The following is a 13,623-nucleotide window of genomic DNA, read 5'->3' on the forward strand; positions in this document are numbered from 1 at the left end:
GGCCCCGCTGACAATGCATTTCTTTTGCTCTTCATATGCTCACTGCATCAGCCACTTTGCACAGACTGAAGCACCCGAACAAGTGACCCTGATTTTCAGACACTGTCAACCTGAAGCTCCCATGAGCTTTGGTGGGAGTGGCAGATGTATGGCACCTGTGCAGAGACGACAACTGGCTTAGCCATTTAATCACAGAATGCTAGGACTGGAAGGGACCTTGAGAGGTCATCATGTCCAACCCCCCTACCCTCATGGCAGGACCAAGTACTGTCTAGACCATCCCTGATAAACACTTATCTAACCTGTTCTTAAATATCTCCAGAGACAGAGATTCCACAACCTCCCTAGGCAATTTATTCCAGCGTTGACCACCCTGGCAGTTAAGAACTTTTTCCTAACGTCCAACCTAAGCCTCCCTTGCTGCAGTTTAAGCCCATTGCTTCTTGTTCTATCCTCAGAGACCAAGAAGTTCTCTCCCTCCTTCTGACACCCTTTTAGATACTTGAAAACCACTATTATGTCTCCCACACCTTAATCTTTTTTCCAAAACTACACAAGCCCATTTCTTTCAGCCTTTCTTCATAGGTCACGTTCTCTAGACTTTTGATCATTCTTGTTGCTCTTTTTGGACCCTTTCCAATTTCTCCACATCTTTCTTGAAAGGCAGCACCCAGAACTGGACACAATACTCCAACTGGGGCCTAACCAGTGCAGAGTAGAGTAGCAGAATGAATGTGTGTGTCTTGTTCACAACACATCTGTTAAGGCATCCCAGAATCATATTTGCTTTCTTTTCAACAGCATCACACCGACTCATTTAACTTGTGGTCCACTGTAACTCCTAGATCCCTTTCTGACATACTCCTTCCTAGACAGTCGCTTCCCATTCTGTATGTGTGAAATTGATTGCTCCACTTAGGAAGGAACACTTCACATTTGTCTTTATGAAACTTCATCCTGTTTACTTCAGACCATTTCTCCAATTTGTCCAGCTCATTTTGAATTTTGACCCTATCCTCCAAAGCAGTTGCAACCCCTCCTAGCTTGGCATCATCTGCAAACTTAATAAGCGTGCTGTCTATTTAAAAAAAAGAGGTGGAGGGGGGCTCACCTTAGGCACCCACATTTGACATTTTTGGCTACAGCAGCAATTTGAAAAGCACTTTCAAATGGAAGCTTGACCTAGCAGCTGGAACACAAATAGAACATTTTTTTAAAGAAAGAGTTAAACCTTGTCTGTCCACCACAGGGTTTCTACACTGGGCTGGACACACACCTTTAAAGTTTTGTGACAAGATTCTCAGTCCTGCATTTATCTTTATAAAGTATCCAGGGAAAAGCAATCAGGAAGAGCACAGAGAACATTATGTACAAATCTGCTATATAGAAACTCCTTCCAGCACAAGTTGGGGGGGAGGAGGCCCTCTTAGGTACACTCCTCTGCAATTATGCTGGCTTCCTACAATATGGGCAGCACATCCTACTGTGCAGACATGGAGTTGTTAATGCTGTTTCCTGCAAAAAAAAAAAAAAACCACCACACTCTTAAGATCTGTATTTAGGAGGTTACAACAGCAGCAAATGGTGGGGAAAGGCAGTTGCTTGTGCTTGCTTATTACAATACAGAGAAGGGACATCTATACTTAATGGTAGATCCACCCAGGCAGGGTTGATCTTCTGGAATTCAATGTCACACTCCCAGTTTGATTTTATGCATCCCAGCTACCAGGTCTCAACTACGCGCCCCCCCCGTCCCCGCTCTTAATTATTAGGATGAATAATGGAAGTCAACAGGAGAGTTTCTCTCATCGATCTCCCTAAGTGAGGATGGCCAGGTAAGTCAATTGCAGATACATCAATTCCAGCTACACAGCTGTCCTTGCTGGAATTGCGTATCTCGGATTGACTTTCAGGCCTAGTGCAGACTTGTCCACAAACTGCTTGTCTGGTCCAAAGGCTACTACCCTGCAGGCCGGCACGCGAACGTTTCTTTATGAAATGAGTGCTATGTTCTTAACACACCACACAGTGTTGTTTTCTTACAGTTGTGGATCTCTAAGTACTAGAGCTGAGATGAGATGGGAAGGGGCTAATTCAGGTTGTCAGCTATTTGAAACCTAGTTGACATGTGAAATTTAAAAAAACCACCCTCATTCCATAATCCTGGGGGTAACTGCAGCTAAATCAAAGTCTAACAATGTAGCTAATGCCACATGGAGTGCTGGAGTAACTATGGTTATCGAGAAACCTCTTCCACTGCTCTAGGATGGATCTCTGGCACAAGTGCTACAGAAGAACTGCAGATGTAACATGGTAGCCGCCGAAGGGTAGACATAACCTCAGGTCATTTCATTTTAGAAAGAAAGGAAGAAACTCCGTTTTCCATTCATTACCAATTGTTGGGTTTTATCCTAATTAGTTTAATCAGCTGAGTCATGATGGTTTTCATAGCAGATATTTATCTATGACATGTTACCACCGTAATACTCAACATTTACATACACAGTAACATGATACAAAATATAACCTGTATATTAATGCAAACCTTTTCATTAGCAGCTATAACAACTTCACATATATGCACAGCTTCACTTCCTACAGTTTCAGGCACACTGCAAGGGTCTCACCAATGAGATACTGGGTACGTAAGACTATCAAAATACACACACTGGCTCACATCAGCCGGTGTGCCTTAAGAATTATGCCAGGATTCAAAACTAACTGAATAATGAAAGGATAAAATTAACATTAAAATTTGCCATCTCTTATTCAAACCCTTACCAATTTCTAAAGGTTACGATCTTACTAATATTTTGGGGGACGGGGGGGAAAAAATCAGCTTTAGTCAGTTGAAAAAATTGGGTAAACTTTTGTTTCAAATTAAGAGGGTGATGTCACCTTAGGGTCAATACTTGTTACTGTGGAGAAAAAATGTGATTAAACATGAAGCAAGGTTTATATAGGTTTAGCCTGTATAGTGTTTCCTTACTAGAATTCAAAAGTTGAACGTGTAGAACCGGTGGGATCCTTAATTTGATTTCCTTGTAGAAAAATAAAAGCATTTGAAATAAAAAAATGCTTAAGATTACACATTTAATGAATTGGCAATACCTTATTAACCTCACTCATTTCCATATTAAGGATAGCACGTAGGTACTTTAAGTCCAAAGCAAATGTTTAAATATAGTCCTGAACTGCAGCCAGATTCCGGGATCCAGCAAAACACTTAATACACACTGGAGGTTCAGCATGCAAGTAGTCTCATTTGCATCAGAGGGTCTAGTCACTATTTCAAAATTAAATACAAGTTGTTACAACAGGGGACAGGATCTTTTAAATCAAAGTCTGAAAAAATAATCCCTCCTTTAAATAAAACCAGACAGATTCCATAATATACGCAATTATAAAACTGATTCAATACTATTAAAAAGGATTTTATAACTTATGAGGCAAGTAAACGATTATGAAATTTTTCCTTCACTAAATCTTCATTTGTAAATTCTACTCAGCAAGTTTTAAGCAACACTTTCTACCAAGGAAATAGAGACACATTTATCACAGTTGTCAGAACTATTACAATAGAAGGGGAGTTACTCCCTATTGTAACCACTCCTTGTTTTCCAAGGCTTATTAACTCTGCCATTAAAAAAAACCACACACACACACCCACCCCAAAAGGAAAAAATTGCTCAGGCTACCAAAAGAGTGTGGTGAGAGAGACTGGGTTTGTTTTTTCCTGTTGATGAAATTACAAGTTTTGGGCCTTTTACAAATTTAAAAAAAAAAAAGAATAGGATTCAGACATTGTCATTAGAAACCAAACAAGCTTCTATTCTTATAGAATTTTGGAATACATATGGAAGGAGAAAATAAGCTTTTTTTTTTTTTTTTTTAAAATAGAAAGGATGAATTTATGTCCTATATGGCAAAGTTATTCTAAAAATGTTTCAAAATAAATATTCTCTCAACACCTTTAAACTCTGGCTGCTGGACACAGAAGTGGAAACTAGATAGACTTTTGGAAGCCAAGACGTGTTGGTAAATACAAGCTCCCTTAATTCTGTTTAATGTGCAAGGATTATGGTTATAAATTTGGTGGTATGTTAAGCAAGACAGGATGATTTTTTTTTTTTCAAAGAATTGGGAACTATTAGCACTCAATACACTACAGGATAACCGTTAAGACAGACCGATAAAAACAGTTAAAAGTAACAGTACTGGGCCACAGCTACTCTGTGGATTAGAACTATTGTTTCAGAACAGTGAGATCTCCTTCACTGAACTCTTATTTAAAGCAGGACATTAAACATAAGGCTCAGAGTTCACTTGTTCCTATGGCTTCTCCAGTAGTCACTTCTTGTATATAAAAGTTTAGTTTCTTGATTGTCAAGTTCCTCTTTGGTTGTCAGTGAAACATGATGAGACATTGTGTGTGTCCTTGAGAGTTAACAGGTGCCTTTCCCTGTACACCCAGTTGCTAAATGTTCAACAGGCAGCTGCTTAGGCAGAGAGGTGACCTTCAAATTAAGTGGAAGAACAATGCCATTACCTACTCCACGCTCAACCACCTATGTCCAAGAGAAGGTCAAATAGAAAAGCACTCTCACTACAGAGGCACAAGTCAGACATGCTTGAGCTGCGATTTTGGCCAGAGTGTGGAGAAAGATGATCCCATCACCTGGTATATAAAAATCGACGAGGGTAGAGGTGGGTAATACAACGATAGGAAAGAAAATTCATGCAATTACACCACACAGGTCAAAGACTGGAGTTTTAATGTATCTTGACGTTCTCTGTGTGCGCGCAGGGATCTTTGTTTTTTGGCTTCAGAATGGTACAGGATAAACGAAAATCCTCCATTTGATTTGCCAGCTACATAGAATAAAAAAAATACTGAACAGAACACTTCATTAACACAATGCCCTCTGCTACAGCCACAACTTTAAAAATAAAAGGTCTTCACAAGTCCCTGAATACTAGATGGGGTGTATTGTGTGGGGATGTAGTGTTAACCCATTGCTGACTCTCTGGTCTGAAGACAGCTAGTCCTTATGATTGTAAGGTATTTAGTACCTCTTTGGGTTGAAGGAACAGAGAACAACTCCTTGTCCACCCAGCTTCCTCTAAAACCCAGTCCTATTTGACTACTCCAGCACAGAGAAAATCCATTCGCTTGCCTTCAGGTATTAGGGTGGCTCCCCTCAGATTTTCACAAAGTCTCTTTCAGCAGTCCCAGTTTCCGAAGAGCCTCTTTCCTGGCTTCTTCCGTTGAGCCTCGCCCGGAAAACTTTACTGTTATCCCCTGGGGTGGAAATCCTGAAGGTCGAGGTAGTGAGCCTGACCGCTTTCTCATATCCAGCTTTAAACTGGGCTGCCCATGGTCAGAAAAGCTTTTGGCAACATTCTGTAGAGCAACATCATCGCTGCCAAGAGCCACATCTCGTTTGATTGTCACTGTCTTGCCCGTAGAAAGGAAAGGGCTAGGATGGCATTTTAATATTGCATGGATATTTTGATATCCATTCGGAATAGTCTCTCCTTGTTCTGCCTTCAAGTCTTGCATCTTGTGTGTGTTTGGGGCATGATACTGTTGGGCCAGGCTTGGCTTTTCCTTCACCAGGCCTAGTTTCATCAGAGCCTCGTATCGTGTTTGCTCAGGCGTCAAATCTCTTAAGGAGGAACTTCTGCTGCGAACCAGGACTTCATTCTTCCGCAACCTCTCTTCTACTTCAGCTGTCTCAAAAGCGGCTCCGTTCATGTTGGCTAACACCTGAGCCTTACGCTCCTGCACACTGACCGCTGCCTTAGAGATAGTTTGGCTGAAATCTCTCTCAGCTGCATTAGTTATGTTGATATTACTTGGAAACCGGTAGGATTTGGGTGTTGGCAGTGGAGGGTGTTTAGGAGCTGGGAAACAGATGCCATTGGCCACGGGGATTTGCTTCCTTTCCACAGGGTCCCCCTCTCTGGGGGAAGGAGGAGAACATGTCCCGGTCTCATTTTGCTTTTCAGACATTTTCTGAGCCAGGACAATTGGAGTGGGGATGGCACGATGAAGACTGGCATGCTGCAGTGGGCAGGGAGCTGGGACTCCCCCGTAGCTTGTCAATGGAGAAGCTGGAGGATGGTTTGGTGCAGCATCAGGAACTGGAATCTTCTCCGGCAGCTCATGGCCCTCTGGCTTAGGACCATCCATTCCCCTCGCAGCTTCTGACACTTAGAACAAAAAACAGAATCTCATTAGCTCCTTGCACAGAGAAGAACACAAGACTTCCTTTGACCAGCATTGGCCTCTCTCACCACAACTTCTCCTGATCCAGCTTTTCCCTTAAGTTGCAATTCTCATAGAATCACTGAAAGAGACCTCAGGAGGTCATCAAGTCCAACCCCCATTGGGCAGCTCAATGTCTTCTCAGGCAAGAAACTAAGATCTCCATTTAGACACTTGCTTTCGCTCTAATATACTGTTCCCATATCTGCTAGATGTGGGCTACTGAAACACTGCATATTCTCTATTCCTTGCATTTGTGCCCTTTCTTGGATACTGTGACCAGAGAGGAAAGAAACATCTTTAAAACCCAAGTGGCACATTTGCTAGCAGGCAACTGAGTCATGGGAAATTGGTTGCATACAGGGACTGGGAGACCACAATCCACAGGTACTGACTGCTCACATGGTGGGGTTTGGTCAGTGAAGTCACATTCTTCACTATGGCTCCACTATCAGACATGCACAATGGCTGTCCACAGGAGATTGGGCTGGAGGGTGAATGAACGAATGAGTGCGCAAACAAGTACATTTGTTCTAGTCCTTGTTACACGTTTCACTGCTGTTGCTCACTGGAACAACTTCACCACACTTACTTTGTTTCAGAGCTGCTGTTTTGGGGGGAGAGGGCAGAGAGAAATAGGAGTCACCACTCAGCTGTATACGAACACTTAAATGAACGCAACTAATGATGAGCACCCTCCCCCCCCCCCCCCCCACACACATAAAAGCAGTCCTGTAGCACCTTAAATACTAACAATTTTATTTATTAGGTAATAAGCATTCCTGGGTCTTACAGGACTACTTGGGTTTTTTTGTGAAGCTACAGACTGACATGGCTACTCCCGAGACAGATGTTGAGCTAGTAAATCACATGACGTTATACTCAGAGATGACCCATACCAGCTGAGGAGGGAGGCACAGCCCCAGAACAGCTCAAGTCACACAAACCCCAAGTCACCTCCCAGAAAGCAGCCATCCCACCTTGCAGCTTCCAGCTGTTGCTGTTGCTTCTGCCTCACCCTACTTTAGCAGCTCCATGAGAGGGAAGGGACAGGGAGGAGGAGGGTGGTAGTGTTGGGTCACACAGAGACTAAGCAAATTGAGAAGGGGTGCATACCACCATGTATTTCCCCCTCCATGTGTCACCTCAGGTGAAACTGAGGCACAAGCTTCCCCTAAAGCTGGGAGCTACATGATGAGAATCTTTTTTTAAAAAGGCAAGATTCATCCAATGCAGAACAAGAGGTATGTCAATTCTGAAAAGACCTAGAACTGCCGCATCCAGAACAGATTTTCTTCAGTGTACACACACTAGAAGCTGTCATACTTTACCTGGTGCTATTTCCCTGTTTGCGGTACACTTGTCATCACTGTTCTCAGGGACTGACTGCACCAAATCAATGATATCTTCAGACTCCGAGTGGCTGGAAGCATTTTCTTCTGTTGATCTTGGGGAATGACAGTGGATTCCACTGTCACGTAGGACTTGTTCTTCCAAGTCATCTTCGAAAGCATCAATAGTTTCTTCAAAAAACAGGAGAACATCTTTCTCCTCATGGGTCAGGTACTGTAGGCTTTCATCCTCCTATAGGTAGAGAAACAGAGAGTCAAAGACAAGACCACAAAAGCTAGCTGTCTAGGATTTCACAAAGACTGGCTAAATATGAAGAGGGAACAAAAACAGCACCTGGTTTAAAAGGAAAAAAAAAGTTCAATCTCAGATATTTCATAGTTTAACAACGTTGGAAGTATTGAGAGAAAAAAGTCTAAAACAGCTCTAACACACACCATGAGTGTATTTAAACAATATGGGGTTGTCAGAGCAAAAAGTCTTGACAGGAAAGTTTTTGCTTGTTTAACAGAACTACAAAATTCTTAGAAACAAAATAATGAGATCCCTGCTGCTGTAATACTCACTTTTAGCAGAATGTGTAAAATAACTCACTCAGTTGCTTAGATTGAGAATGATAGGCCAGGATCAGCAACCTTTTCGAGGTTAAGTGCCTAAATTTAATAATTTGACCTCTGTGTATGGTCTGAGTGCCAATGATACTTTTTAAAGTCACTAATAATCCTACTTACAACAGCTCCATTAACAAATTAAGATGCAGAGCTTTACAGTTTATTTGGTGGTTGGTAGCAGTAGCTGGTCTTTTGTTGATACACAGGCAGCATGGCTTTGAGCAAGCTCCCAGATGCATGCAGGAGAAGGAACAATGCTCAGATCCTGCCTCACATGCTGATAAAAAAAAAAAAAAAAAAAAAAAGTGAGCACCACTCTTGGCACCCGTGCCAGGACTGCTGACCACGGGGATGGGCTCATTTACAAGTGTTCCGTAATGGAGTGTCCAATGCAACATCAACTTAAGTGCCTGATTTTTTAGAAGAACTTTTGAGTCATGCTGGGCTTCCAAAAATAGTAATTTTGGTCACTTATCAAGTTTGGAGATGAGAGGGATACAGCAAAGGGCAAAGATAGATAATAATTTGTAAATAGCTCATTTACTATGGATAACACTAAGGACAAAGGGGAATTTAAAAAAAAAAACAAAAAACAGGGAAATTTAGAATAAATGCCAGGAAATGCTTCCTTATAATTGAGGGACCAGCTGAGCAGCTTTTGTCCTATAGGTAACAGGCCTGCAGGAGTGGGGAAAACAGATGGGAAGAGCCAAAAAGTCACTTGTTATTCCCTGACTCATGGTTCTCGACTAACCTGATCCTGATGAGACTCCTTCACACAGCAAAGCATGAACTGCTCAGCCTCTTATCACATGGAAAACACTCTCTTTCCCACAAGCATGACAAATAGTGACTAGAAAGGAGTTTTATTACGAGACAATGGGTTAAAAAAAATTCCCAGCGAGTTTGCAAACCACGCGCAAGCAACTATTCGCTATCAATGAGGGAAGTGCAGACTGGCTTCCTTTTCTAGATTTCACTTCTCATGCCTACATACTGTATGAAAGAACAGCTAGCAGTTACTGGTTGCCAAAAGGTAACCAGGCAGAGTGTAGAGATACAAGTTCCATTTTCACCTTGGCTTTTAGCTCATTCCATAGCCTGAAACAAGCCAGACATCCATGCAAAATCCTACAGGAAACCCTTTACACCAAGGTAACATAACATGCCAAACTGAAGTATGCTGTGCCGATACAAGTCAAACTGTGCTGGGGTAAACAAGCATTTGACTAGACCTTGCGTTAGATTGTTTGAGTTGTTTTTCCTAATACAAGAAGTACAAGATGTAGATATATTCCCTGAAATCCAGATTTACTGCTGGCAGAGTAAATGTTGCCTGATGGGTAAGAGCAAAATGCTGCAACACAGAAGCCCACACAACACGCATTCGTTTTGTAAGCTGATGTGTACACCTACCGGACCGGGTGAATTGCTCTAGTGACAGCCATGGCTGCGTGTTACACACTGATGTGGTTCACAACCTTGAGTACGACTTCAGTCAGGAAAAGTGCAAACACTCAAAGCTGTGATAAGTTCTAGAACTAGGATCAAATGTCAACTCCTGGATCATGGACACAGTCTCACCAGGATGTCACAGGCACATCTGCACAAGCCTTTGGGCACATTAAATTTATTCTGCACGAGGCTGGAACACAGTTGGGAACACTGCCCCCCCCCCCCCCCCCCAGCCGTTCTCAAAACTTCACTGCACGGTGACCCTCATGCACCCAACCCCCAACACCACGACTGCTGGAGGGGGAGACTGACGCCTACGTTCACCCAAACCTCTCCAGCCCCAGTGGGAGAGCCAAGCCCAAAGCCTGCGCCAAACAGCGCCGCAGCAGTAGGGGGAACCAAAGCCCAAGGGCTGCAGACATAGGGAGTGGCACGTAAGCTCAGAGATACAGCCCAGGGCACAAGTCCTTGGGCTTTGGCTCCAGGCCCCGGAAAGTGTAACCCAGCCCTTGCTGCCCCATTAAAATGGGGTCCCAACCCTCAGTTTGAGAGCTGCCACCTTAGACCTTCAATATATCTGACCATCCAACAGTCTGTTTTACTGCCTTCATTCAGCTTTCAAGTCCATAACAAATGAGCATTCTTGCATTCCTTGAATAATGCATTTCCCAGGTTGCAATAGGGCCATTAACTAATCCTTTGCTCTGCAGTGTTCTTTGATGGCCCCTTTGATTTTGCTAGTTCTTCTGGGTGGGTGGGGCCGGGAAGAAGGTGGCAGTGCTGATGCTGGGCTGTCTGCTCGGGCCAGGAAGAAGCTGGCTGGGGTGCCGGGGAATGCTGGCAGCTCTGGGAAGCTGGCTAGGACAGGGGTAACTCTGGCAAGTGATGGGGCCAGGGGAAGGTGGCACATGTGTGCCAGTTATAGGAGCACTTTGGTTGAATGAATACTGGATATGAGTTTATTGTAGTCAGCTTCTCATGGAAAGTCATGAGATAGCAGCTTCATCAGATCTTTTGGTTTAGGGCACTGAGTTGGGGTTTAGGAAACCCCCCAAAAATCCAGATTCCAGCCTTGCCCTAGGCACATCGTGCCTCAAGTTTCCCCATCTGTAAAGTGGGTATAATCTATGTTCCCTGCTGCAGAGGGGTCATGAGGATCTCTCTATTGGTGTTCAAGCTGCTCAGACACTACGGCGATATCTCTAGGTCAGCCCTGCAGGACAACATGCTTAAAGCAGTGACAGCTCGTGACTACTAGCTACTGCTTACATTGTCTCCAATTACTTCTACAGTGTAATGAGGAATTACAAGCTATTATTGCTCTAAGAGCATTGCTGTCCTACAAAATGCTCTTCTGCATTCTTCAACATTACTCAAAGCTTCAGCAAAAGGGAAGGAATTTTATTCAGGTAAGTGCTGGTCATGCCAAACTATAACTAAAGGTTAAAAACCCTATTTTCCACATAGCCTCAAAAATAAGCCCCAAGAGAGGTGACCTGGGGACCTTCTGCCCAAAAAAGTAACTTGTGTTCAGAAAGTTTGAGTAGAGTCCCTTCAATTCCTTGTGATCCAGGAAAGGAAAGGTGGGGGGAGGGAAGCCGTCAAAGAACAGCTGAAGTTTGAAAATTTAGATACATAGAATCTTAGCACTATTGTTTGTAAGGGAAGAAATTTGGATGGTGAGCCAAAAAAAAAAAAAAAAAAAGACCTGAGCATCCTCACCTGGCATTTAACATTTTAGAACATAACCCACATGTGCTCTATCTGGCATGAGCAGAGTGTGCTACTGGAGTATTTTTCGTAAAGGAAGGTTTGCTTTAATTATTCTATTTTATTATTATTCTAACGAGCAAGTTCTCCTTCTTCCCTGTCCAGAAGTGTTATTAAAACAACAGGAGAAATTATAGTCATGGACCACTGCAGTCTTGCATACTGCGTGATTTTACCAAAGCTGAATTTTTTTTGCTACTTTTAAGTATAAAAGTCAGAGTTTAGATCTATATGTGGATTAGGGGGGAGGGGGGGAGAAGAGTAAAATTCTGCATCCACTGTGCTTGATTTCTGCTGAAAATTTAAGTAAAAACGTGGAAAGCCATCTCTGCAATCACATCATTGGATCTGAAAGATTCTGTGAATTGTGTGCGTGCGTGCGCGCGTAACTAAGGCTTTGGGAGGTGAAATAAGTCCCACAGTAACTTGTGCAATACATGTTTTAAATGGGCGAAAGGTCTGATCCACTAGCCCTTTAATATAAAGGAGTCATTTTAATTTTTATTGGTTAGAATTATAGAGATGCTTGAGGACAAGAATGATTAGTTATTTGCAGATATGATTGTGTGATGAGATTCTCTACATACAGACCACCACACAGGTATTTTGTGAATAGAAATGGAAAAAAAAAAAAAAAAAAAAAATCAGGGATTGAGGATCACCTCAATATTCTGAGAACAGTGTTTTTACAGACCCATTTACTCTTATGTAAGAGGTTACCTATGTTCAGCATGGTCTAAAGAGTTACTGTGTATTATGTTCAGTCCACTGTAAATTCATATAAATGAAGGGAGTAGTTGTAGACTGAGTATTCAAGCTCACAATTCCTAACCAAACACACTTAACTTCTAAGCCCTTACTGCAATGCCAACACCTTGGTTTAAGAAGAGAAGTTGCAAGAAGCCAGATGCAGCGAAGGCTGAGCAGGTGCTTGTGCAAGGGGAAGGTTGGAGATTAACCTGAATGGGACTGGTTCACACAGTTGGATGTTACAAGACAAAACTAGGAATGGGGAGGAATGCAGCCGCACACTGCCCAGTCCAGGAGTTCTCGATCTGCAAGAGAAGTTCGTTAGCCATTCAAACTGACACTACTTCTACCTACATCATCATCACTGCACTGATCAGAGGAGGCTTTTTCTGAGCAAGGCTAAACACAGGAGTGCAAATAGGCATTGTTCTGCTGCAATCTCCTAGTGCAGAGGTGTCCAATACGTTTGCGACATGGGTCAAACAGGAAACTGCATTATGGTGAATATGGGGGTGGCCAACCTGCAGCTCTTGGAGCCTCTAACTGTGACTCCCCCCCAAGAGCCACATGTGAGGAGTACAACCATCTGTTCTGCACACACACCCCATAGCTTGATGGGAGAAGCATGTGGTGGCAGCCCTGGTGAGTTACCAGCATTGAATTAGAAGTGGGGAACTGGAGCAGGGGCAGGGTTTCAGACTGCCTAGATCTATGAAGTTTTGTAATAATATAACGTGGCAAATACAGAAAGAGGACTACCACAAGTGTGGAGATCTTTGAATTCCTATTGGACACTGCTGTCCTAGTGAGCCGGTCATTGTTTAAGGTAGCACGTCTGCCCTCTCTGTAGTTTCCTGGCCAAGGGTCAAGCTATCTGCATGATACACAATAGAGCAGGCTATTTTGTCAGCATTCGCTCATTCCACATTCTCCTAACGTCAGAACGAGACTGTTGCAGCACATGACAGACGTGGCAATTCCCCACAATGTCCTTGAAACACCTTATCGTCTTTGGAGTCCATTGCAACAAATGTAACACTTGGGTGTTATCTAGAGCCTTGGGAAAAGTTATGAACTTCAAATGGACTGTACAGACAATGGGCCAGACAAGAATGGACAACTGGATGACATCAAGTGGTTTGCCTGGCAAATCTCCAGGGAAGGAAATGCAAATTTCCGTGACCAGTTATGGAAACAAATAGCCCATGTGGATGCTACACACTAAATAGGTAGCCATTGTCTGCCCATTTTCAATTCCCGCTCTCTGAAGAGCGAAGGCCAACACGGTAAGAAGAGATTATCCCATGCATGGCTAAGTTTAGTCTGAACCAAGGTGTTAGGAACTTGACTACAGAAACACTAGCATGGCTTACTCTGTTACTATTCAACATGCAAGGCACTTCCTACAAGAGAACT

At 43.0% G+C, this 13,623-nt stretch overlaps 1 protein-coding gene across 1 annotated transcript in view; it reads right to left on the reverse strand.

Moving 5' to 3' along the window:
* Positions 1-1,562: 1,562 nt before the first annotated feature.
* Positions 1,563-13,623, reverse strand: part of PROSER2 (proline and serine rich 2) — a 42,149-nt gene continuing 30,088 nt past the window's right edge. The window contains exons 3-4 of the mRNA XM_075017956.1: positions 7,603-7,855; positions 1,563-6,216 (exon numbers count right to left, since the gene is read on the reverse strand). Coding sequence (XP_074874057.1) covers positions 5,210-6,216; positions 7,603-7,855 — 1,260 coding nt within the window. The 3' untranslated portion in view covers positions 1,563-5,209. The remainder of the gene's footprint in view (positions 6,217-7,602; positions 7,856-13,623) is intronic.

Source organism: Carettochelys insculpta, chromosome 1 (assembly GCF_033958435.1).
Source record: "Carettochelys insculpta isolate YL-2023 chromosome 1, ASM3395843v1, whole genome shotgun sequence".
Classification (NCBI taxonomy): Eukaryota; Metazoa; Chordata; order Testudines; family Carettochelyidae; genus Carettochelys; species Carettochelys insculpta.